This window comes from Salvelinus fontinalis, chromosome 32 (assembly GCF_029448725.1).
Source record: "Salvelinus fontinalis isolate EN_2023a chromosome 32, ASM2944872v1, whole genome shotgun sequence".
Taxonomy (NCBI): Eukaryota; Metazoa; Chordata; class Actinopteri; order Salmoniformes; family Salmonidae; genus Salvelinus; species Salvelinus fontinalis.
The window spans coordinates 9931539-9957047 of record NC_074696.1 but is presented as its reverse complement, the minus strand read 5'-3'; the positions used below and the strand labels follow the sequence as shown (position 1 = coordinate 9957047).

The following is a 25509-nucleotide window of genomic DNA, read 5'->3' as shown; positions in this document are numbered from 1 at the left end:
TGGAGCCAATCACGCTGCCCTGCTGTGACCTGGCAACCTGAGCAGCCAATCACACTGCACCACTGTGACCTGGCAACCCACACAGCCAATCATATGTCCCTGTAGTACAATTGCATGCAGGCCCACATACAGCCACAGTTCCCACTATATGGCCAAGCTGCAAAGTCAAAACTTATCTATATCGTAAAATGTTATGAAAAATGTGTTTTTTGATCTTAATGGTGAAACTACCACGTCTGTTTGCGATATTACAGTAACAAGGACGATACTGCAAACAACGAACACAGTTTTTTTCCCCTCTGACGAGCGATAAAACAGCAGAATTTGTGCATTTATTTTATTTTTTTACCACATTGTGAGACGCTCCACTTTGTCAAAAAAAGGAAGATAAACTGTAGAACTTTCCAACTTTCCAACTTGGCCAGACAGTGATGCTCAAAGTAGCCACCCTTTGCCTTGATGACAGCTTTGTACACTCTTGGCATTTTCTCAACCAGCTTCATTCCAGTGCATTTCAATTAACAGGTGTGCCTTGTTAAACGTTTATTTTGTGGAATTTATTTGGTACTGTATGTTGCAATGAATTTATAAGTCCAAAAATGGATGTAGCAACTAAGGATTCTAGCTTTTAAAGTGATGTCTTATGCAGGTGATACGTTGTAAGGTGAAAACTATATCATCCGTGTGATTGTAACAACCACTGGTGGTATAGCAGTAACTGAAGTGATAGTACTATTTGGCCAAATTACTTTCACTAATAATTGAAGTGATAAGACTCGGCAGATTGTGGCCAAATTACTAGCAGGTCTAGCTGGTTGGAACGGGATCTTTCCCTTCCATCCCCTGCTTTCCTTTGAGCCGGAGCTTTACTGTACAATGGCCCGCTAGGCTTCACATCAGAGTCAGAAAATACAGATTCCATGAATAGCAGATGTGGCCTGGAGGTCCATCAGGGCCAACCAGCACACAGTTCTATTAAGCCCATCACAGAGCCATTGCTTCTGCCAGCTCTAGCCCATATCTCTGCCCCCCCGTCCCCCGTCCCCCCTCCCCATACACTCCCCCTTACACCATACCAAAAGCGACAAACATGCACCTCCTTGTTTTTTGGAATTGGCACTGCTTCTGCCAGCTCTAGCCCAAATCTCTGCCCCCTATCCTCACACACTGAAGAGTGTGTGTGTGTGTGTGTGTGTGTGTGTGTGTGTGTGTGTGTGTGTGTGTGTGTGTGTGTGTGTGTGTGTGTGTGTGTGTGAGGGGTAAAGAACATATTCAATGTGTTTCAGGGCTGATCAGTATATCAGAATGGCCCATAAAAGCAATACTATGCCACTTCCTGCGAGCACTGTAAGTAAGCCTTGTAAAGCAACATCCACTGTAAGTAAGCCTTGTAAAGCAACATCCACTGTAAGTAAGCCTTGTAAAGCAACATCCACTGTAAGTAAGCCTTGTAAAGCAACATCCATTGTAAGTAAGCCTTGTAAAGCAACATCCACTGTAAGTAAGCCTTGTAAAGCAACATCCACTGTAAGTAAGCCTTGTAAAGCAACATCCATTGTAAGTAAGCCTTGTAAAGCAACATCCACTGTAAGTAAGCCTTGTAAAGCAACATCCATTGTAAGTAAGCCTTGTAAAGCAACATCCACTGTAAGTAAGCCTTGTAAAGCAACATCCACTGTAAGTAAGCCTTGTAAAGCAACATCCACTGTAAGTAAGCCTTGTAAAGCAACATCCATTGTAAGTAAGCCTTGTAAAGCAACATCCACTGTAAGTAAGCCTTGTAAAGCAACATCCATTGTAAGTAAGCCTTGTAAAGCAACATCCACTGTAAGTAAGCCTTGTAAAGCAACATCCATTGTAAGTAAGCCTTGTAAAGCAACATCCACTGTAAGTAAGCCTTGTAAAGCAACATCCACTGTAAGTAAGCCTTGTAAAGCAACATCCACTGTAAGTAAGCCTTGTAAAGCAACATCCACTGTAAGTAAGCCCTGTAAAGCAACACAACCCTGTAATTAAAGTTTAATCTTAATTCAACTCCCCCTGGCACATGGGTAGGGAGGGAACGCTTGTTAATAGCTGTGGTGCTGGCTGCTGTAGTCCTGTACTGGGAATGGTTTGATATGTCTACAGTAAGAGGAGCTTGGCTGTCTAATGAGAAATAGAAAGAGAGAGAGGAGAGAGAGAGAGAAAGCGGAGACAGAGAGAGAGAGGAGGCAGAGAGGAGAGAGGAGGCAGAGAGGGAGGAGACAGAGAGAGAGGAGACAGAGAGAGAGGAGACGGAGAGAGAGGAGACGGAGAGAGAGGAGACGGAGAGAGAGGAGACGGAGAGAAAGAGGAGACGGAGAGAAAGAGGAGACGGAGAGATAGAGGAGACGGAGAGAAAGAGGAGACGGAGAGAAAGAGGAGACGGAGAGAAAGAGGAGACGGAGAGAAAGAGGAGACGGAGAGAAAGAGGAGACGGAGAGGAAGAGGAGACGGAGAGGAAGAGGAGACGGAGAGGAAGAGGAGACGGAGAGGAAGAGGAGACGGAGAGAAAGAGGAGACGGAGAGAAAGAGGAGACGGAGAGAAAGAGGAGACGGAGAGAAAGAGGAGACGGAGAGAGAGAGGAGACGGAGAGAGAGAGGAGACGGAGAGAGAGAGGAGACGGAGAGAGAGAGGAGACGGAGAGAGAGAGGAGACGGAGAGAGAGAGGAGACGGAGAGAGAGAGGAGACGGAGAGAGAGAGGAGACGGAGAGAGAGAGGAGACGGAGAGAGAGAGAGGAGACGGAGAGAGAGAGAGGAGACGGAGAGAGAGAGAGGAGACGGAGAGAGAGAGAGGAGACGGAGAGAGGAGACGGAGAGAGGAGACGGAGAGAGGAGACGGAGAGAGGAGACGGAGAGAGGAGACGGAGAGAGGAGACGGAGAGAGAGAGGCAGAGGGTGCCAGTTGGGACACAGCGTTATTTCCTTCCTCCTCACGTTGTGTCCTGTCCCGCGTCCAAACCCAAAGTACTGATAGCATCGTTAGTTCCTTCCTCCTCACGTTGTGTCCTGTCCCGCGTCCAAACCCAAAGTACTGATAGCATCGTTAGTTCCTTCCTCCTCACATTGTGTCCTGTCCCGCGTCCAAACCCAAAGTACTGATAGCATCGTTAGTTCCTTCCTCCTCACGTTGTGTCCTGTCCCGCGTCCAAACCCAAAGTACTGATAGCATCGTTAGTTCCTTCCTCCTCACGTTGTGTCCTGTCCCGCGTCCAAACCCAAAGTACTGATAGCATCGTTAGTTCCTTCCTCCTCACGTTGTGTCCTGTCCCGCGTCCAAACCCAAAGTACTGATAGCATCGTTAGTTCCTTCCTCCTCACATTGTGTCCTGTCCCGCGTCCAAACCCAAAGTACTGATAGCATCGTTAGTTCCTTCCTCCTCACGTTGTGTCCTGTCCCTCGTCCAAACCCAAAGTACTGATAGCATCGTTAGTTCCTTCCTCCTCACATTGTGTCCTGTCCCGCGTCCAAACCCAAAGTACTGATAGCATCGTTAGTTCCTTCCTCCTCACGTTGTGTCCTGTCCCTCGTCCAAACCCAAAGTACTGATAGCATCGTTAGTTCCTTCCTCCTCACGTTGTGTCCTGTCCCACGTCCAAACCCAAAGTACTGATAGCATCGTTAGTTCCTTCCTCCTCACGTTGTGTCCTGTCCCGCGTCCAAACCCAAAGTACTGATAGCATCGTTAGTTCCTTCCTCCTCACGTTGTGTCCTGTCCCGCGTCCAAACCCAAAGTACTGATAGCATCGTTGGGTTCTCCATAGAGCTCCATGTTGTGTACATAGTAACTGACCACTGTGTATGTAGTAGGTCTACCATGCTCTACGGTAGTGACTCAGGGTGCATCCCAAATGGCACCCTATTCCCTTTAGAGTGCCTATCGGCCTGGTCAAAAGTAGTGCACTATATAGGGAATAGGGTGCCTATGGTCCCTGGTCAAAAGTAGTGCACTATATAGGGAATAGGGTGCCTATGGTCCCTGGTCAAAAGTAGTGCACTATTAGGGAATAGGGTGCCATTTGGGAAGCAGGTTGTCTGTCAGTTGAGAAAAGTCTTCTCAGATCTCCTTTAACTTCATATTTCTCCTGTCAGGCCCCAATGTTGCCGCCCCAGACTCTCCAGAGAGTGTAGACTGGTGGATATCATGGCGAATACCAATGCTGCGACTGGCAACCAAGCCTGACGGGATTCAGTTTTGACAGACAAGGCTGCGGAGTACTGAGCCGGTTGCTCTGTGCTCCTCGCAATACAAACAATGAGAGCCAACCTAGTTAGCATTCTGATCCGAACGAATGAACCTCATTCAAATCAATGAATCTATTAAGTGGAGCCATGAATTAATGATCACAGACGAAGGCTGTAGCCCAGGCTAATGAGCCAGCAGGAGAGTGGACCAACTGGCCGGCCAACCAACGGGCCTGCTGCTCAGATACTGTAACCAAGGCCTTTTATTTCCCACAATGCTGTTCACAGCACTGCTCACCAGTGGCTGGCTGAGGGAATGACAAGAGCGCCGCCCTGGTGGCACATCATGTACATTAGAGCTACACTCCCTACAACCCCAGCTAATTATTAGAATCAGGTGCGCTAGATTAGGGTTGGAGTGAAAAATCTAAAGGACGGTATCTCTCCAGGAACAGGGTTGGAGTTAAAACCTACAGGAGGGTCTCTCTCCAGGAACAGGGTTGGAGTTAAAACCTACAGGAGGGTCTCTCTCCAGGAACAGGGTTGGAGTTAAAACCTACAGGAGGGTCTCTCTCCAGGAACAGGGTTGGAGTTAAAACCTACAGGAGGGTTTCTCTCCATGGAACAGGGTTGGAGTTAAAACCTACAGGAGGGTTTCTCTCCAGGAACAGGGTTGGAGTTAAAACCTACAGGAGGGTCTCTCTCCAGGAACAGGGTTGGAGTTAAAACCTACAGGAGGGTTTCTCTCCAGGAACAGGGTTGGAGTTAAAACCTACAGGAGGGTCTCTCTCCAGGAACAGGGTTGGAGTTAAAACCTAAAGGACGGTAACTCTCCAGGAACAGGGTTGGGCAGCCCTGCCCTATACAGAACACTACTTTTGACCAGAGCTTTATGGGGTTCCATTCTGCGTGCAACTATGGCGATGACATGCCTCAGTGCTGTAGAACCTAGAGGGGTCTTGGATTCCTTCTTAGAACCATCTCTACTGGACTATCATTGTCAGAGCTTCCCCTAGCCTCCCTTGGCAACCGCAGCAGTGGATAGAGATACAGAGGGAGGTGGTTATATGTGATGCAGTATAGAATCACTGCCTCTGGCCTTACATGTTGGGCAAATGTTGAAATATGAACTCCTGGAGAGAGAAAAAGAGGGGGAGAGAGAAAGATGGATAGAGAGAGAGGGAGAGAGAGAGCGGGGGGAGAGAGAGGGATAGAGAGGGGGAGAGAGGGATAGAGAGAGGGGGGGAGAGAGGGAAAGAGAGAGGGATAGAGAGGGAGAGAGAGAGAGAGGGAGAGAGAGAGAGAGGGAGAGAGAGAGAGAGGGAGAGAGAGAGAGAGGGAGAGAGAGGGAGAGAGAGAGAGGGATAGAGAGAGAGAGGGGGGAGAGAGAGGGATAGAGAGGGGGAGAGAGGGAGAGAGGGATAGAGAGAGGGGGGGAGAGAGAGAGAGATAGAGAGAGGGAGAGAGGGATAGAGAGAGGGGGGGAGAGAGAGAGGGATAGAGAGAGAGGGATAGAGAGGGATAGAGAGAGAGAGGGGGGGGAGAGAGAGGGATAGAGAGAGAGAGGGATAGAGAGAGAGGGATAGAGAGAGAGGGATAGAGAGAGGGGGGAGAGGGAGAGAGAGAGAGGGATAGAGAGAGAGGGGGGAGGGATAGAGAGAGGGGGGGAGAGAGAGAGAGATAGAGAGAGGGAGAGAGGGATAGAGAGAGGGGGGGAGAGAGAGAGAGAGGGATAGAGAGAGAGAGGGGGGAGAGAGAGAGGGATAGAGAGAGAGAGGGATAGAGAGAGAGGGATAGAGAGAGAGGGATAGAGAGAGGGGGGGAGAGGGAGAGAGAGAGAGAGGGATAGAGAGAGAGAGGGGGGAGAGAGAGGGATAGAGAGAGGGAGAGAGAGAGAGCGGGGGGGAGAGAGAGGGATAGATAGAGGGAGAGAGAGAGGGGGGGGGAGAGGGAGAGAGAGAGAGAGGGATAAAACCTACAGGAGTTAGAGAGAGAGAGGGGAGAGAGATAGAGAGAGGGGGGAGAGAGAGGGATAGAGAGAGAGAGAGAGAATAGGAGAGATAATTGAATCTTCACCATGCACTACTTCAGCTATTCTTACTTCATCTGCTCCTTTTAAAAATGCCCCTGTTGTTTAAAACGGTCTCCAGAATGTCTAATCAGCTTTGCAGCAAAACGTCAGTTAAATGTATTGGGCACTAAGGTGCATGACTCTCAAAACTCCCCAGAACACTATCATGTGTTTGCTTGTTATTCTTTTGACACTGCAATTAGTATTCATTTGCATTTCAGTCTGATTTGAACATTTACAAGTGACTCGCCAGTTGTTCGACATCTATAGCTTATTAAGAGAAGGAGATGCTACTTAAGTAAAGGAATGAATGTGGGTAGTTGGAGGATGAGACAAATGGCTTTCTAACCAGCAAGAAGAAGCATGGATAATCCAGGAGAGATGGGAAAATGTAGAGAGGGACGCAGAGAGATATACATCAACCAGACAGAGAGATATACATTAACCAGACAGACAGATATGCATCAACCAGACGGAGAGATATACATCAACCAGACAGAGAGATATACATCAACCAGACAGAGAGATATACATCAACCAGACAGAGAGATATACATCAACCAGACAGAGAGATATACATCAACCAGACAGAGAGATATGCATCAACCTGACAGAGAGATATACATCAACCAGACAGAGAAACAGAGAGATACATCAAGCAGACAGAGCGATATGCATCACCAGACAGAGAGATATGCATCACCAGACAGAGAGATATACATCAACCAGACAGAGAGATATGCATCAACCAGACAGAGAGATATGCATCAACCAGACAGAGAGATATACATGAACCAGACAGAGAAACAGAGAGATACATCAAGCAGACAGAGCGATATGCATCACCAGACAGAGAGATATGCATCACCAGACAGAGAGATATACATCAACCAGACAGAGAGATATGCATCAACCAGACAGAGAGATATACATCAACCAGACAGAGAAACAGAGAGATACATCAAGCAGACAGAGCGATATGCATCACCAGACAGAGAGATATGCATCACCAGACAGAGAGATATACATCAATCCGAGACAGAGAGATATGCATCACCAGACAGAGAGATATACATCAACCAGACAGAGAGATATACATCAACCAGACAGAGAGATATACATCAACCAGACAGAGAGATATGCATCACCAGACAGAGAGATATACATCAACCAGACAGAGAGATATACATCAACCAGACAGAGAGATATGCATCAACCAGACAGAGAGATATGCATCAAGCAGACAGAGAGATATACATCAACCAGACAGAGAGATATACATCAACCAGACAGCGATATATACATCAACCAGACAGAGAAACAGAGAGATACATCAACCAGACAGAGAGATATACATCAACCAGACAGAGAGATATACATCAACCAGACAGCGATATATACATCAACCAGACAGCGATATATACATCAACCAGACAGAGAGATATACATCAACCAGACAGCGATATATACATCAACCAGACAGGGATATACATCAACCAGACAGAGAGATATACATCAACCAGACAGAGAGATATGCATCAACCAGACAGAGATGTATACATCAACCAGACAGAGATACAGTATATACATCAGACAGAGAGATATACATCAACCAGACAGAGAGATACAGAGAGATACATCAAGCTGACAGAGAGATACAGAGAGATACATCAACCAGACAGAGAGATACAGAGAGATACATCAACCAGACAGAGAGATACAGAGAGATACAGAGAGATACATCAAGCTGACAGAGAGATACATCAAGCTGACAGAGAGATACAGAGAGATACATCAACCAGACAGAGAGATACAGAGAGATACAGAGAGATACATCAAGCTGACAGAGAGATACAGAGAGATACATCAAGCTGACAGAGAGATACATCAAGCTGACAGAGAGATACAGAGAGATACATCAAGCTGACAGAGAGATACAGAGAGATACATCAAGCTGACAGAGTAACAGAGAGATACAGAGAGATACATCAACCAGACAGAGTAACAGAGAGATACAGAGAGATACAGAGAGATACATCAAGCTGACCGAGAGATACAAAGAGATACAGAGAGATACATCAACCAGACAGAGTAACAGAGAGATACAGAGAGATACAGAGAGATACATCAAGCTGACAGAGAGATACAGAGAGATACATCAAGTTGACAGAGAGATACAGAGAGATACATCAAGCTGACAGAGAGATACAGAGAGATACATCAAGCTGACAGAGAAATACAGAGAGATACATCAAGCTGACAGAGAGATACATCAAGCTGACAGAGAGATACAGAGAGATACATCAAGCTGACAGAGATATACAGAGAGATACATCAAGCTGACAGAGAGATACAAAGAGATACAGAAAGATACATCAACCAGACAGAGTAACAGAGAGATACAGAGAGATACATCAAGCTGACAGAGAGATACAGAGAGATACATCAAGCTGACAGAGAGATACATCAACCAGACAGAGAGATACAGAGAGATACAGAGAGATACATCAAGCTGACAGAGAAATACAGAGAGATACATCAAGCTGACAGAGAGATACATCAAGCTGACAGAGAGATACAGAGAGATACATCAAGTTGACAGAGAGATACAGAGAGATACATCAAGCTGACAGAGAGATACAGAGAGATACAGATAGATACATCAAGCTGACAGAGAGATACAGAGAGATACATCAAGCTGACAGAGAATTACATCAACCAGACAGAGAGATACAGAGAGATACATCAAGCTGACAGAGAGATACAGAGAGATACATCAAGCTGACAGAGAGATACAGAGAGATACATCAAGTTGACAGAGAGATACAGAGAGATACATCAAGTTGACAGAGAGATACAGAGAGATACATCAACCAGACAGAGAGATACAGAGAGATACATCAAGCTGACAGAGAGATACAGAGAGATACATCAAGCTGACAGAGAAATACAGAGAGATACATCAAGCTGACAGAGAGATACAGAGAGATACATCAAGCTGACAGAGAGATACAGAGAGATACATCAAGCTGACAGAGAGATACAGAGAGATACATCAAGCTGACAGAGAGATACATCAAGCTGACAGAGAGATACAGAGAGATACATCAAGCTGACAGAGATATACAGAGAGATACATCAAGCTGACAGAGAGATACATCAAGCTGACAGAGAGATACAGAGAGATACAGAGAGATACATCAAGCTGACAGAGAGATACAGAGAGATACAGAGAGATACATCAAGCTGACAGAGAGATACAGAGAGATACATCAAGCTGACAGAGAGATACAGAGAGATACATCAAGCTGACAGAGAGATACAGAGAGATACATCAAGCTGACAGAGAGATACAGAGAGATACAGAGAGATACATCAAGTTGACAGAGAGATACAGAGAGATACATCAACCAGACAGAGAGATACAGAGAGATACATCAAGCTGACAGAGAGATACAAAGAGATACATCAAGCTGACAGAGAGATACAGAGATATACATCAAGCTGACAGAGAGATACATCAAGCTGGCAGAGAGATACATCAAGCTGACAGAGAGATACAGAGAGATACATCAAGCTGACAGAGAGATACAGAGAGATACATCAAGCTGACAGAGAGATACAGAGAGATACATCAAGCTGACAGAGAGATACAGAGAGATACATCAAGCTGACAGAGAGATACATCAAGCTGACAGAGAGATACAGAGAGATACATCAAGCTGACAGAGAGATACATCAAGCTGACAGAGAGATACAGAGAGATACATCAAGCTGACAGAGAGATACAGAGAGATACATCAAGCTGACAGAGAGATACATCAAGCTGACAGAGAGATACACCAAGCTGACAGAGAGATACAGAGAGATACATCAAGCTGACAGAGAGATACACCAAGCTGACAGAGAGATACAGAGAGATACATCAAGCTGACAGAGAGATACAGAGAGATACAGAGAGATACATCAAGCTGACAGAGAGATACAGAGAGATACATCAAGCTGACAGAGAGATACATCAAGCTGACAGAGAGATACACCAAGCTGACAGAGAGATACAGAGAGATACATCAAGCTGACAGAGAGATACAGAGAGATACATCAAGCTGACAGAGAGATACAGAGAGATACATCAAGCTGACAGAGAGATACATCAATCTGACAGAGAGATACAGAGAGATACATCAAGCTGACAGAGAGATACAGAGAGACACATCAAGCTGACAGAGAGATACATCAAGCTGACAGAGAGATACACCAAGCTGACAGAGAGATACAGAGAGATACAGAGAGACACATCAAGCTGACAGAGAGATACATCAAGCTGACAGAGAGATACACCAAGCTGACAGAGAGATACAGAGAGATACATCAAGCTGACAGAGAGATACAGAGAGATACAGAGAGATACAGAGAGAGGTGTTAAGGATGAATCCATGTAGTGTGTGGGAGGGAGGGAGACAAAGAAATGGTTCATTATATCGCTACGTTACATTTGGTAAATGCCTTTTGCTAAATTGAATGTTTTTATTGATTGGCATGTGGAAGGACGTGATAGAGTAGATCAGAAAGGGAGGAAAAAAGAGCACTATTCGAGAAAGGATGAGAGGGCTACATCTGAAGGAAATAGATACAAACACACAGAGTGAGCAAGGAGGAGGGAGAGATTACAAATGGAGAAGTGCAGAGGAATGAGAGAATCCAAGGTCTACTTTGATAATTACTTGACATTTGTAATTATAATATATGAGAGAGAGACTTATTAAAGGCCCAGTGCAGTCTATACTGTATATTTCCACACTACGAGGTTGGAATAATACTGTGAAATTGGGAAAATTTGAGTGTAAGTAAGAGCTGTTTGAAAAGACCACCTGAAATGTCAGCCTGTTTGGTGGGATGGAGTTGTGACCTGCCTGGTGGTAAATTAGTTAGGAGAACATAAAGAAAGATTTGGCCACTCTAACAGTGGCTGCAGTCCAAGGAGACAGCCCTTGTCCCTAAACCCTCAGGTCCTGAAAGACGTTTTACATCGTCACATCGGAATCTTAAATGTCCCCTGACCAAGCGAGAGAGAGTGATGGTCGGAGAGAATGCCAAGAGTGTGCAAAGCTGTCATCTAGGCTAAGGATGGCTACTTTTTAAGCATCTCAAATATAAAATATATTTTGATTTGTTTAACACTTTTTTGGTTACTACATAATTCCAAACGTTTGACTGGTACTGTACATATACTTTTGTATATATTTAGTATTTTCTTGTTTACACCTGTGTTTTGTTTTGTCAGACATGTGTAATGTAGGGATGTAAGTAGTTGATTATTTTGTATAATTAATAAAAATAAAGTTTTAAAAAATGTCAAAAAAATAAACAATTATAAAAAACAAAAAAAATGATATAAGAAAGAGTTCCAAACCTCTCTGCCAGTAACATGCAGTTTTCCGTTTTCTCATCCCCACTCAGACCACTCCCAGACAGTCCTAAAGAAATTCTTGCTTGAGAATTTTCTCTTTGCTAAGAAGCTTTTTTTGCTCCTTGTTGACCATTTTAATTGAAAACAATCCCAGTAAGTTAATTGCTACCCAGAAATAATTTGCTACCCAGATAAAAAAGGCGCATTGGACCTTTAAAGTTTAGAATATAAAAATAAGTATTATAGTGTGTAGTTGGCTGAGGAAAGAAAAGGGAGAGAACGGTTATTGAGAAGCTCTGTTAAGCGATTGCAAATTCAAAGTGGTTTATGAAACGGAGAAAGATAGAGCAAAACAGCCTCCCTCCACCTCCTCTCTCTCTCTACCTCCTCTCTCCCTTCACCTCCTCTCTCTCTCCCTCCACCTCCTCCCTCCCTCCCTCCACCACCTCTCTCTCTCTACCTCCCTCTGTGCTCTGTAAACTGGAACACTGTCATTCTTTCACTCTCTCTGCTGCAGTCGACGAAACAAAAATAACGCTTGGACCTGTTCACTTTAACACTTACGTTTAACCAGACACTGCTGTGACCGTTTATTTTGTTGTTTTAACCGCTGAAGGGTAACCGGGTTCGACTCTTGTTATCTGCTTACCTGTCGTTTAAAATTCCATCGTTCAAATTCCGAGTTGACAACACGCGCTTCGTTAACGGGCAGGAATAGACAACTGTGGCATGTTTATGTATTGCGGTGGTCGATCCTACATAACATGTGCACTACCTAACGTGCCTTTTTAATTAAATCATAGTGCAATATCTTCCGGGAGAGCAGTGAGTATGTAGGGAATTGGATAGGGCAAGGACAGATGAGTATTTAAAACGAGCACGGTTGAACAGTGTAGGTTAACGTCGGATGTATTCCTATTTCTCTCTAAATTATTTCTAATATTTTACTAAGGGAGATTCTCTCAACATTTCTCTATCAAATTCCCGAGACTTTGCGGCCGGGCGCTCTCAGTGATATAATATTTTCCAGAACCTTGGACAGCGGAAATACTAATTCAAAAGAATGATCGCAGGATACGAAATCATTCTATACCACTGCAAGGTTTTCCGGTGGCTATTCATATCGAGCGAGCAAGTTCAAATAAGAGACTTCCAACCTGCATGTATCGTTAATTGACCTTATCTGTCTGTTCATTTCAATTGAACTTACTCTCACCCCGGCTACTGATTACGCTAAACGCGTAACTGCAAGAGGGTATCTACCTGTAAATGATATCCAACTGGATTTACTTATAGGCTACTGTGGATTTGGGTCGTGTTTATAATGTTGTTCCAAGACCAACATGTTGAGTTCAAAGACAGAGGAATAATAATTTAGAGACAGAAAACAGCATTTTGTGTAGGTTGCTCAGACTGAACAGTAACATTTATTTACAGACGAAAAGTACTAGTGTTGTGATAGATTGGCTATTTTATGAGGAATAAAAATTGTTTATTTTGTCACGACAAAAAACACACTTACAAGAGTTCTTGACGCAGCAACAGCAGAACAATATCAGAGGAGAATAGTCACCAAGACAATTCTCAACCATCGGCGGCATACACCATTTTCTACCTTTTAAAACCAAGTTTCTGACACTCTAAAACTTCCACCATGGCGGTGTCCTGTCGAAGTCTACCCGGGGGTCGACGCTCCATCATCGGCCAGACATTGATCTTCGCCTCGTTGACTTTACTCTTCTCTTGGTCCTGCCCGGCTCTAGGCAAGAAGAAGCTCTACATCGGTGCCCTCTTCCCGATGAGCGGAGGCTGGCCCGGGGGCCAAGCATGCCTCCCGTCCGCTCAGATGGCCCTCGACTTGGTGAACAAGAGAACGGATATACTGCCAGAGTACGAACTGGAACTGATCCACTACGATAGCATGGTGAGTAGCGTAGGCTAACCTGATCCACTATGATAGCATGGTGAGTAGCCTAGGCTAACCTGATCCACTACGATAGCATGGTGAGTAGCCTAGGTTAACCTGATCCACTACGATAGCATGGTGAGTAGCCTAGGTTAACCTGATCCACTACGATAGCATGGTGAGTAGCCTAGGCTAGCCTGATCCACTACGATAGCATGGTGAGTAGCCTAGGTTAACCTGATCCACTACGATAGCATGGTGAGTAGCCTAAGTTAACCTGATCCACTACGATAGCATGGTGAGTAGCCTAGGTTAACCTGATCCACTACGATAGCATGGTGAGTAGCCTAGACTAACCTGATCCACTACGATAGCATGGTGAGTAGCCTAGACTAACCTGATCCACTACGATAGCATGGTGAGTAGCCTAGGCTAACCTGATCCACTACGATAGCATGGTGAGTAGCCTAGGCTAACCTGATCCACTACGATAGCATGGTGAGTAGCCTAGGTTAACCTGATCCACTACGATAGCATGGTGAGTAGCCTAGGCTAACCTGATCCACTACGATAGCATGGTGAGTAGCCTAGGCTAACCTGATCCACTACGATAGCATGGTGAGTAGCCTAGACTAACCTGATCCACTACGATAGCATGGTGAGTGGCCTAGGCTAACCTGATCCACTACGATAGCATGGTGAGTAGCCTAGGTTAACCTGATCCACTACGATAGCATGGTGAGTAGCCTAGGTTAACCTGATCCACTACGATAGCATGGTGAGTAGCCTAGACTAACCTGATCCACTAGGATAGCATGGTGAGTAGCCTAGGTTAACCTGATCCACTACGATAGCATGGTGAGTAGAGTAGGCTAACCTGATCCACTACGATAGCATGGTGAGTGGCCTAGACTAACCTGATCCACTACGATAGCATGGTGAGTAGCCTAGGTTAACCTGATCCACTACGATAGCATGGTGAGTAGCCTAGGCTAATCTGATCCACTACGATAGCATGGTGAGTAGCCTAGGCTAACCTGATCCACTACGATAGCATGGTGAGTAGCCTAGGCTAACCTGATCCACTACGATAGCATGGTGAGTAGCCTAGGTTAACCTGATCCACTACGATAGCATGGTGAGTAGCCTAGACTAACCTGATCCACTACGATAGCATGGTGAGTAGCCTAGACTAACCTGATCCACTACGATAGCATGGTGAGTAGCCTAGGCTAACCTGATCCACTACGATAGCATGGTGAGTAGCCTAGGTTAACCTGATCCACTACGATAGCATGGTGAGTAGCCTAGACTAACCTGATCCACTACGATAGCATGGTGAGTAGCCTAGGCTAACCTGATCCACTACGATAGCATGGTGAGTAGCCTAGGTTAACCTGATCCACTACGATAGCATGGTGAGTAGCCTAGACTAACCTGATCCACTACGATAGCATGGTGAGTAGCCTAGGCTAACCTGATCCACTACGATAGCATGGTGAGTAGCCTAGACTAACCTGATCCACTATGATAGCATGGTGAGTAGCCTAGACTAACCTGATCCACTACGATAGCATGGTGAGTAGCCTAGACTAACCTGATCCACTATGATAGCATGGTGAGTAGCCTAGACTAACCTGATCCACTATGATAGCATGGTGAGTGGCCTAGGCTAACCTGATCCACTACGATAGCATGGTGAGTGGCCTAGGCTAACCTGATCCACTACGATAGCATGGTGAGTAGCCTAGGTTAACCTGATCCACTACGATAGCATGGTGAGTAGCCTAGACTAACCTGATCCACTACGATAGCATGGTGAGTAGCCTAGACTAACCTGATCCACTACGATAGCATGGTGAGTAGCCTAGACTAACCTGATCCACTACGATAGCATGGTGAGTAGCCTAGGTTAACCTGATCCACTACGATAGCATGGTGAGTAGCCTAGACTAACCTGATCCACTATGATAGCATGGTGAGTGGCCTAGGCTAACCTGATCCACTACGATAGCATGGTGAGTAGCCTAGACTAACCTGATCCACTACGATAGCATGGTGAGTAGCCTAGACTAACCTGATCCACTACGATAGCATGGTGAGTAGCCGAGGCTAACCTGATCCACTACGATAGCATGGTGAGTAGCCTAGACTAACCTGATCCACTACGATAGCATGGTGTGTAGCCTAGACTAACCTGATCCACTACGATAGCATGGTGAGTAGCCTAGGCTAACCTGATCCACTACGATAGCATGGTGAGTAGCCGAGGCTAACCTGATCCACTACGATAGCATGGTGAGTAGCCTAGGCTAACCTGATCCACTACGATAGCATGGTGAGTAGCCGAGGCTAACCTGATCCACTACGATAGCATGGTGAGTAGCCGAGGCTAACCTGATCCACTACGATAGCATGGTGAGTAGCCGAGGCTAACCTGATCCACTACGATAGCATGGTGAGTAGCCTAGGCTAACCTGATCCACTACGATAGCATGGTGAGTAGCCGAGGCTAACCTGATCCACTACGATAGCATGGTGAGTAGCCGAGGCTAACCTGATCCACTACGATAGCATGGTGAGTAGCCGAGGCTAACCTAACCGCAAAAAAAGTGTTTTGCATCATTTCTGCGTAAACATCCATTTATCCCATCCAAAGTGTCTGAATTACGTGGTTTATGGTTACATTAATAATTCAGACTGGATCGTTATTCATATTAGATCAACATTTGATTCATAATGGCTTGTTTTTACTGCAACTTTGTTTTGCTTATATTTGCATCATATGAATACCAAATCTGTGTTCATCTATGTCATGCGTGCCGTCATTTGGATAATAAGTTGTCCTTTGTGAATTCTTTAATTTTCTCAGTTGTTTTTAATGAGCTCGAATAGACTGTGTTTCTTTGATTCGTGTTCTCTAAGAGGCAGGGCAGACTTCGTGAGTTGGAGTCCCCAGGTCGAGGCTAGTAAATGTGTTAATTTAGGTACATTTTCTGTTCAAATTCAATCTTCTTAACTGTTTATTTTTTTTTATCTGCCCCACTCTCAAAAAGCCTCATTGCTACAGTTTACAGTAATTGAAATTAAAGTAATTTTTGCAGTCATATATGCACAGGAACTCTGTCAGGGTGGAATAGTCCATCTCTGTCAGTCCAACTTTGTCAGGGTGGAATAGTCCAACTTTGTCAGGGTGGAATAGTCCAACTCTGTCAGGGTGGAATAGTCCAACTCTGTCAGGGTGGAAGAGTCCAACTCTGTCAGGGTGGAAGAGTCCAACTCTGTCAGGGTGGAAGAGTCCAACTCTGTCAGGGTGGAAGAGTCCAACTCTGTCAGGGTGGAAGAATCCAACTCTGTCAGGGTGGAATAGTCCAACTCTGTCAGGGTGGAAGAATCCAACTCTGTCAGGGTGGAAGAAGCCAACTCTGTCAGGGTGGAATAGTCCAACTCTGTCAGGGTGGAATAGTCCAACTCTGTCAGGGGGGAATAGTCCCTTATTATGAACCAGTCCATGGGTGATTCATGACAATTGTTTCTGCTATGAGAAAAACGTGGGTTATATTAATATTAATGTGAAATATGTATGGAAATAAATGATTGATCGTTTATTAATAATTATTTGGCTTTTTTGTCAACAATGTGGCCTCATTTACCAGGGTACCTGGGCACAAAACCCCCCTCCCTCCCCATTTCCTTTGCAACTTTTGAAGCTTCCCGCAGATTTGCTGCTGAAGCAAGACAGAATGAGGGCGATGAGCGGAGCAGCCCACGACAGCGGGTCATTTGTTTGGGGGAGTGGAGGGGGGAGTCCTCGAGTAGAGCATGGGAGGGAAGCGGGAGACATTATATTAAAACAATTATTACTAGCATTATTTTTTTGTATTATGCTCACTAGGGCCCTTGATGATGTGAGGCCTGAGGCCTCTTCTGTTTAATGATAAGTACGCCACTGCTAAGACGGGCTAATTAATTTGATTTATTTATTTAACCTTTATTTACCTAGGCAAGTCAGTTAAGAGTCAGTTATTTTCAATGACGGCCTACCAAAAGGAAAAAGGCCTCCCAGCGGGGACGGGGGCTGGGATATATAAATATATATTTTTTATTATTAAAAAATGTAAAATATAGGACAAAACACACATCACGACAAGAGAGACAACACAACACTACATAAAGAGAGACCTAAGACAACAACACAGCAAGGCGGCAACACATGACAACACAGCATGTTAGCAACACATGACAACACAGCATGGTAGCAACACATGACAACACAGCGTGGTAGCAACACATGACAACACAGCGTGGTAGCAACACATGACAACACAGCGTGGTAGCAACACATGACAACACAGCGTGGTAGCAACACATGACAACACAGCGTGGTAGCAACACATGACAACACAGCATGTTAGCAACACATGACAACACAGCATGGTAGCAACACATGACAACACAGCATGTTAGCAACACATGACAACACAGCATGGTAGCAACACATGACAACACAGCATGTTAGCAACACTAATGCACTTAGTAGAAAATGAATCTTATGAGCAACGTACATCGTTATGTAGCCTGTGTTATTCTGTTGGACCGGGAATTTGACCTGGTGAAATGGTGCTGTCAAAAATAAGCAGAATGTAGGGGAGCGTTGTATGGGACTACTATCTGCATTGACATATTACCATCCTCACCACTAATGATAAGACAAGTGCTGTCTATTCTAGTCTGGTCTAAACCTCCATGTTCCTCAATCTCTATTTACTTTCACTCAGTCCACCCGTCTCTCTCTCTCTCTCTCTCTCTCTCTCTCTCTCTCTCTCTCTCTCTCTCTCTCTCTCTCTCTCTCTCTCTCTCTCTGTCTCTCTGTCTCTCTGTTTCTCTGTCTCTCTGTCTCTCTGTCTCTCTGTCTCTCTCTCTCTCTCTCTCACTCTCTCTCTCTCTCTCTCTCTCTCACACATCTGTCATCTCTCTCTCTCTCTCTCTCTCTCTCTCTCTCTCTCTCTCTCTCTCTCTCTCTCTCTCTCTCTCTACCATTCCGCCTCTTCCTCCCACCTGCGTCCCTCTTCCCCTTCACGGGAGAGAGATGCCAACACACGACCACACTCACAGTCTGTTAATAGTTATATGCACTGTGACTGGCTGGTGCTCCTAAGAGCATTGCTCTGATTGGTTAAAACTGCCCTGCATCGGAACCTTACTTCAAAAGACTGGGGGGGTGTAAAAAAGGAAGGGGGGGGTGGTTAAAGGTTAGCATGACAACAGTAACCAAGACAACCGCAGTTCAAACAAACAAAGAACTACAGATTTCTCTCCAAGAAAAGGGAAAGATTGTGCACTTACTATCGTTGCTTGAACTGAGAAACAGATGGACGGTGAGATGATGTGAGCACGTTCGTTGTGGGAGACTCCTATTGAGTGTTCAGTGTAGTTAGCCAAATGGAAGAAGTGCCTTTTTGGTCGGGTCAGTCTTCCATCATAGGCACTTACAAAGTGTCTTCCCGGTTGGCTGCATGATGAGGAGTAGTTGACTCTCGTGGATCTGAGCTCTAATGGATCTGGTGACTGATTAGGGATTCAACACCACGGACAGCGACACTGCTGAGCACGAGACAAAGTGCCTGTTTCTGCCTCTCAAATGGCTCCCTATTACCTATATAGTGCACTATGTACTGTATGGCTCATGGTGAACAGTTAGTGTACTATATAGGGACTAGGGTGCCATTTGGGACACAGACCGTGTCATCATCAACCAGAAAATACTTCTTCCTTCTCGCTAGTGAATATGGTTATTCCCCAAACTGGAACTTTACAAATGCTTATTAAATATCCACCCAGGCCCTATGTTCAATAAAGTTGAAGACACATCCCCAGTGTGTGTGTGTGTGAGGAGGAGGAGGTGTGTGTGTGGAGGGGGGGGGGGGGAGATGATGTGGATGGAGGGGGTCCTGATTTCCCCAAAGTGTCAGGGTTAGATCAGTGAGAACACTCCCCATGACTTTAACTCTGGATTTAGTGTTCCTTTTGTATTACACAGATATGTATTTGATTTGGTTAGTTAGTTTTAGGGCTGAGCAATAGCAATAATGCCTATAGGCTACATTTTATTTCTAAGTTGATGGAGTTTTATTTTTGTGAGTACAGGATTGATGGGTTTACCCTCCACACATAACCTTTATCATAATACCTCTACCATCTCTTTCGCTCGCTCTCCCCCCCCCCCCACACAAACACACACTAGACCTCCATTACCTGGTGCTGCTGTATAGCTGCACAGCTGTTTTACCGCCTCCTGACCAGTTCTGCTATTTTGAGTGCTTTTTTAAAAATGCTGATCTTTACTTGTCTGTACATAATGTTTCCTATGACCGAAAATAGCTTCTGGACATTAGAAAAGCGATCACCAACCTCCATTTGGATGAAGATGTCAATTTCAACTAATCAGAGGCGCAGGACATACTGCTCACCACGGACCAGGCCCTAATCCTTGAGACACGGAAAATAAAAAAGGCGGCATAAGAGAGGCCGAAGTAAGGGCACCCTGACCAAACTACATCGGTGAGTACATAAAGTGACCTCTAACCTCCGAACGTGCAGTCACTGGAGAACAAACTGGACGAGCTCCGTTCGAGACTATCCTATCAACGGGACCTGAAGAACTGTAATATCCCGTGTTTCAAGGTGTCGTGAATGAACAAGGACATGGATAATATACATCTAGCTAGTTTTTCCTGTGCATCGGCAGGACAGAACGGCAGCATCGGGGAAGCTCAAAGGGGGGGTGTGTCTCTTTGTTAACAACAGCTGGTGTCTGATCTCTAATATTAACAAAGTCTTGAGGTTTTACTCGCCTTAGTTAGAATACCTCATGATAAGCTGTAGACGATACTATTTACCAAGAGAGTTTTCATCTATATATTTTTTTTAGAGCTGTCTATTTACCACCACAAACCGATGCTCGCACTAAGACCACACTCAACAAGCTATATAGGGCCATAAGAAAACAAGAACATGCTCATCCAGAGGCGTCACTCCTGGTGGCCGATGCTTTTAATGCAGGAAAACTGAAATCTGTTTTAACTAATTTCTGCCAGCATGTCACGTGTCCAACTAGAGGCGAAAAAACTCGAGATCTCCTTTACTCCACACAGAAATGCATACTATGCTCTCCCTCGCCTTCCATTTGGCAAATCTGACCATAACTCTATCCTGCTGATAGAGTGACTGTGCGTACATATCCCAACCAGAAGCCATGGATTACAGGCCATGGATTACTACTCTCCCTCACCTTCCATTTAGCAAATCTGACCATAACTCTATCCTCCTAATTCCTGCTTACAAGAAAAAACTCCAACAGGAAGTACCAGTGACACGCTCAATACGGAAGCTACTGTTTCGCTAGCACAGACTGGAATATGTTCCGGGATCCATCCTATGGAATTGAGGAGTTTACCACATCAGTCACCAGCTTCATTAATAAGTGCATCGACTACATTGTCCACACAGTGACTGTATGGTACATACATATCCCAACCAGAAGCCATGGATTTACAGGCAACATCTGCATGGAGCTAAAGGCTAGATCTACCAATTTCAATGAGTGTGACCCTAATCCGGATGCTTATAAGAAATCCCGCTACGCCCTCCAACTAACTATCAAACAGGAAAAGCACCAACAAAGGACTAATATCGAATCCTACTATACCAGCTCCAATGCTTATTGGATGTTGCAGGGCTTGCAAACTATCACGGTTACAAAGGGAAACCTAGACACGAGCTGCCCAGTGACCGGGAGCCTACCAGATGAGCTAGATACCTTCTATGCACACTTCGAGGTAATCAAAACTGAACCATTCATTAGTGCACCAGCTGTTCCGGACGACTGTGGGATCACACTCTTCGTAGCCGATGTGAGTCAGACCTTTAAACAGGGTAACATTCACAAGGCCACAGGGCCAGACTGATTACCAGAACGTGTAGTCAGAGCATGCGCTGACCAGTGTCTTTACTGACATTTTCAACCCTCTTCCTAACCCATTATGTAATGCCTATATGTTTAAAGCAGACCACCATAGTCCTTGTGCCCAAGAACGTAAAGATAACCTGTCTAAATGACTATCGTCCCATAGCACTCACATCTGTAGCCATGAAATGCTTGAAAAGACTGGTCATGGCTCACATCAACACCCTCATCCCAGACACCCTGGACCCACTCCAATTCGCCACGGATCCATAGATGACGCAATATCTATTGCACTTTCCCAGCTGGACAAGAGGAACACCTATGTGAGAATGCTGTTCATTTACAGCTCAGCGTATTGCCCTCCAAGCTTATCACTAAGCTAAGGACCCTGGGACTGAACACCTCCCTCTGCAACTGGATCCTGGACAGGTGGACAGATCTCCAGGATCCTGGACAGGCCCCCAGGTGGTGAGGGTAGACAACAGCACATCCGCCACGCTGACCCTCAACACGGGGGCCCCTCAGGGGTGTGTGCTTAGTCCCCTCCTGTACTCCCTGTTCACCCACAACTGTTAGGCCGCACCTGACTCCAAAACCAGCATTAAGTTTGCCGACAACAAGATGGTGGTAGGCCTGATCACCAACGAAGATGAGAGAGCCAATAGGGAGGAGGTTAGAGACCTGGCAGTGTGGTGCCAGAACAACTTTTCCCTCAACGTCAGCAAGACAAAGGAGCTGATCATGTAAATGGAGGGCCGAGCACGCCCCCATTCACATGGACGGGGCTGTATTGGAGCAGATCGAGAGGTTCAAGTTCCTCGGTGTCCACATCCCTAAGAACATATCATGGTCCGGACACACCAACACAGTCTAGAAGAGGCCACGACAACACCTTTTCCCTATCAGTTGGCTAAAAAGATTTGTCATGTGCCCTTAGATCCTCAAAAAGTTATACAGCTGCACCATTGAGAGCATCTTGACTGGCTGATTCACCACTTGGTATGGCGATCGCTTGGAATTGGACCACAAGGCGCTACAGAGGGTAATGTGTACTAAGTCGAGCTCCCTGCCATCCAGGACGTCTATACCAGGCGTTGTCAGAGGAAGTCTCTAAAAATTCTATAAGACTCCCGTCCCCTAAGTCATAGACTTTTGTCTCTACTACCGCACAGCAAGCAGTACCGATGCACCAAGTCTGGAACCAACATGACCCTGAACAGCTTCAACCCCCCAAGACATAAGACTGCTAAGTACTTAAGTAGTTAACCAAATAGCTGCCCGGACTATCTGCATTGACCCTTTTTTGCACAAACATTTTTTCTCATCACATACGCTGCTGCTACAGTTTACTTTCTGTCACTTTATTCATAGTTATATGTACAGTTGAAGTCGGAAGTTTACATACACCTTAGCCAAATACATTTAATCTTAGTTTTTCACAATTCCTCCAATTTAATCCTCTTAAAAATTCCTTGTCTTAGGTCAGTTAGTATCACCACTTTATTTTAAGAATGTGAAATGTCAGAATAATAGTAGAGAGAATGATTTATTTCAGCTTTTATTTCTTTCATCACATTCTCAGTGGGTCAGAAGTTTACATACACCAATTAGTACTTGGTAGTATTGCCTTTAAATTGTTTAACTTGGGTCAAACGTTTTGGGTAGCCTTCCACAAGCTTCCCACGATAATTTGGGTGAATTTTGGCCCATTCCTCCTGACAGAGCTGGTGTAACTGAGTCAGGTTTGTAGGCCTCCTTGCTCGCACACGCTTTTTCAGTTCTGCCCACAAATTTTCTATAGAATTGACGTCAGGGTTTTGTGATGGCCACTCCAATACCTTGACCTTGTTGTCCTTAAACCATTTTGCCACAACTTTGGAAGTATGCTTGGGGTCATTGTCCATTTGGAAGATCCATTTGCGACCAAGCTTTAACTTCCGGACTGATATTTTGAGATGTTGCTTCAATATATCCACATACTTTTCTATCCTCATGATGCCATCTATTTTGTGAAGTGTACCAGTCCCTCCTGCAGCAAAGCACCCCCACAACATGAGGCTGCCACCCCCATGCTTCACGGTTGGGATGGTGTTCTTCGGCTTGCAAACCTCACCCTTTTTCCTCCAAACATAACGATGGTCATTATGGCCAAACAGTTCTATTTTTGTTTCATCAGACCAGAGGACATTTCTCCAAAAGGTACGATCTTTGTCCCCATGTGCAGTTGCAAACCATAGTCTGGCTTTTTTAGTTCGGATTTGGAGCAGTGGCTTCTTCCTTGCTGAGCGGCCTTTCAGGTTATGTCGATATAGGACTCGTTTTACTGTTGATATAGATACTTTTGTACCTGTTTCCTCCAGCATCTTCACAAGGTCCTTTGCTGTTGTTCTGGGATTGTTTTGCACTTTTCGCCTCAAAGTACATTCATCTCTAGGAGACACAACGCGTCTCCATCCTGAGCGGTGTGACGTCTGCGTGGTCCCATGGTGTTTAAACGTGCGTACTATTGTTTGTACAGATGAACGTGGTACCTTCAGCCGTTTGTAAATTGCTCCCAAGGATGAACCAGACTTGTGGAGGTCTACAATTTTTTTTTCTGAGGTCTTGGCTGATTTCTTTTGATTTTTCTATGTCAAGCAAAGAGGCACTGAGTTTGAAGGTAGGCTTTGAAATACATCCACAAGTACACCTCCAATTGACTGAAATGATGTCAATTAGCCTATCAGAAGCTTCTAAAGCCATGACATCCTTTTCTGCAATTGTCCAAGCTGTTTAAAGGCACAGTCAACTTAGTGTATGTAAACTTCTGACCCACTGGAACTGTAATAGAGTCTGTAAACAATTGTTGGGAAAATTGTGTGATGCATAAAGTAGATGTCCTAACCGACTTGTGAAAACTATAGTTTGTTAACAAGAAATTTGTGGAGTGGTTGAAAAATGAGTTTCAACCTAAGTGTATGTAAACTTACAACTTCAACTGTACATATCTACCTTAATTTCCCTCGTACCCTTGCATTTCAACTCAGTACTGGTACCCCTGCATATCAACTCAGTACTGGTACCCCTGCATATCAACTCAGTACTGGTACCCCTGCATATCACCTCAGTACTGGTACCCCTGCATATCACCTCAGTACTGGTACCCCTGCATATCAACTCAGTACTGGTACCCCTGCATATCAACTCAGTACTGGTACCCCTGCATATCAACTCAGTACTGGTACCCCTGCATATCAACTCAGTACTGGTACCCCTGCATATCGACTCAGTACTGGTACCCCTGCATATCAACTCAGTACTGGTACCCCTGCATATCGACTCAGTACTCGTACCCCTGCATATCGACTCAGTACTGGTACCCCTGCATATCGACTCAGTACTGGTACCCCTGCATATCAACTCAGTACTGGTACCCCTGCATATCGACTCAGTACTGGTACCCCTGCATATCAACTCAGTACTGGTACCCCTGCATATCGACTCAGTACTCGTACCCCTGCATATCGACTCAGTACTGGTACCCCTGCATATCGACTCAGTACTCGTACCCCTGCATATCAACTCAGTACTCGTACCCCTGCATATCAACTCAGTACTGGTACCCCTGCATATCGACTCAGTACTCGTACCCCTGCATATCGACTCAGTACTGGTACCCCTGCATATCGACTCAGTACTCGTACCCCTGCATATCAACTCAGTACTGGTACCCCTGCATATCAACTCAGTACTGGTACCCCTGCATATCACCTCAGTACTGGTACCCCTGCATATCAACTCAGTACTGGTACCCCTGCATATCAACTCAGTACTGGTACCCCTGCATATCGACTCAGTACTGGTACCCCTGCATATCAACTCAGTACTGGTACCCCTGCATATCAACTCAGTACTGGTACCCCTGCATATCAACTCAGTACTGGTACCCCTGCATATCGACTCAGTAC

General features: G+C 45.2%; 1 protein-coding gene across 6 annotated transcripts in view; it reads left to right on the top strand.

Annotated features, from left to right (window-relative positions):
- The window catches only part of LOC129830698 (gamma-aminobutyric acid type B receptor subunit 1-like), a 301577-nt gene that overhangs the window by 102629 nt on the left and 173439 nt on the right, over positions 1-25509 (top strand). For all 6 annotated transcript variants that reach the window (XM_055893314.1, XM_055893313.1, XM_055893311.1 and 3 more), the window contains exon 7: positions 13454-13614. In XM_055893314.1, the coding sequence (XP_055749289.1) occupies positions 13454-13614 (161 nt within the window). The remainder of the gene's footprint in view (positions 1-13453; positions 13615-25509) is intronic.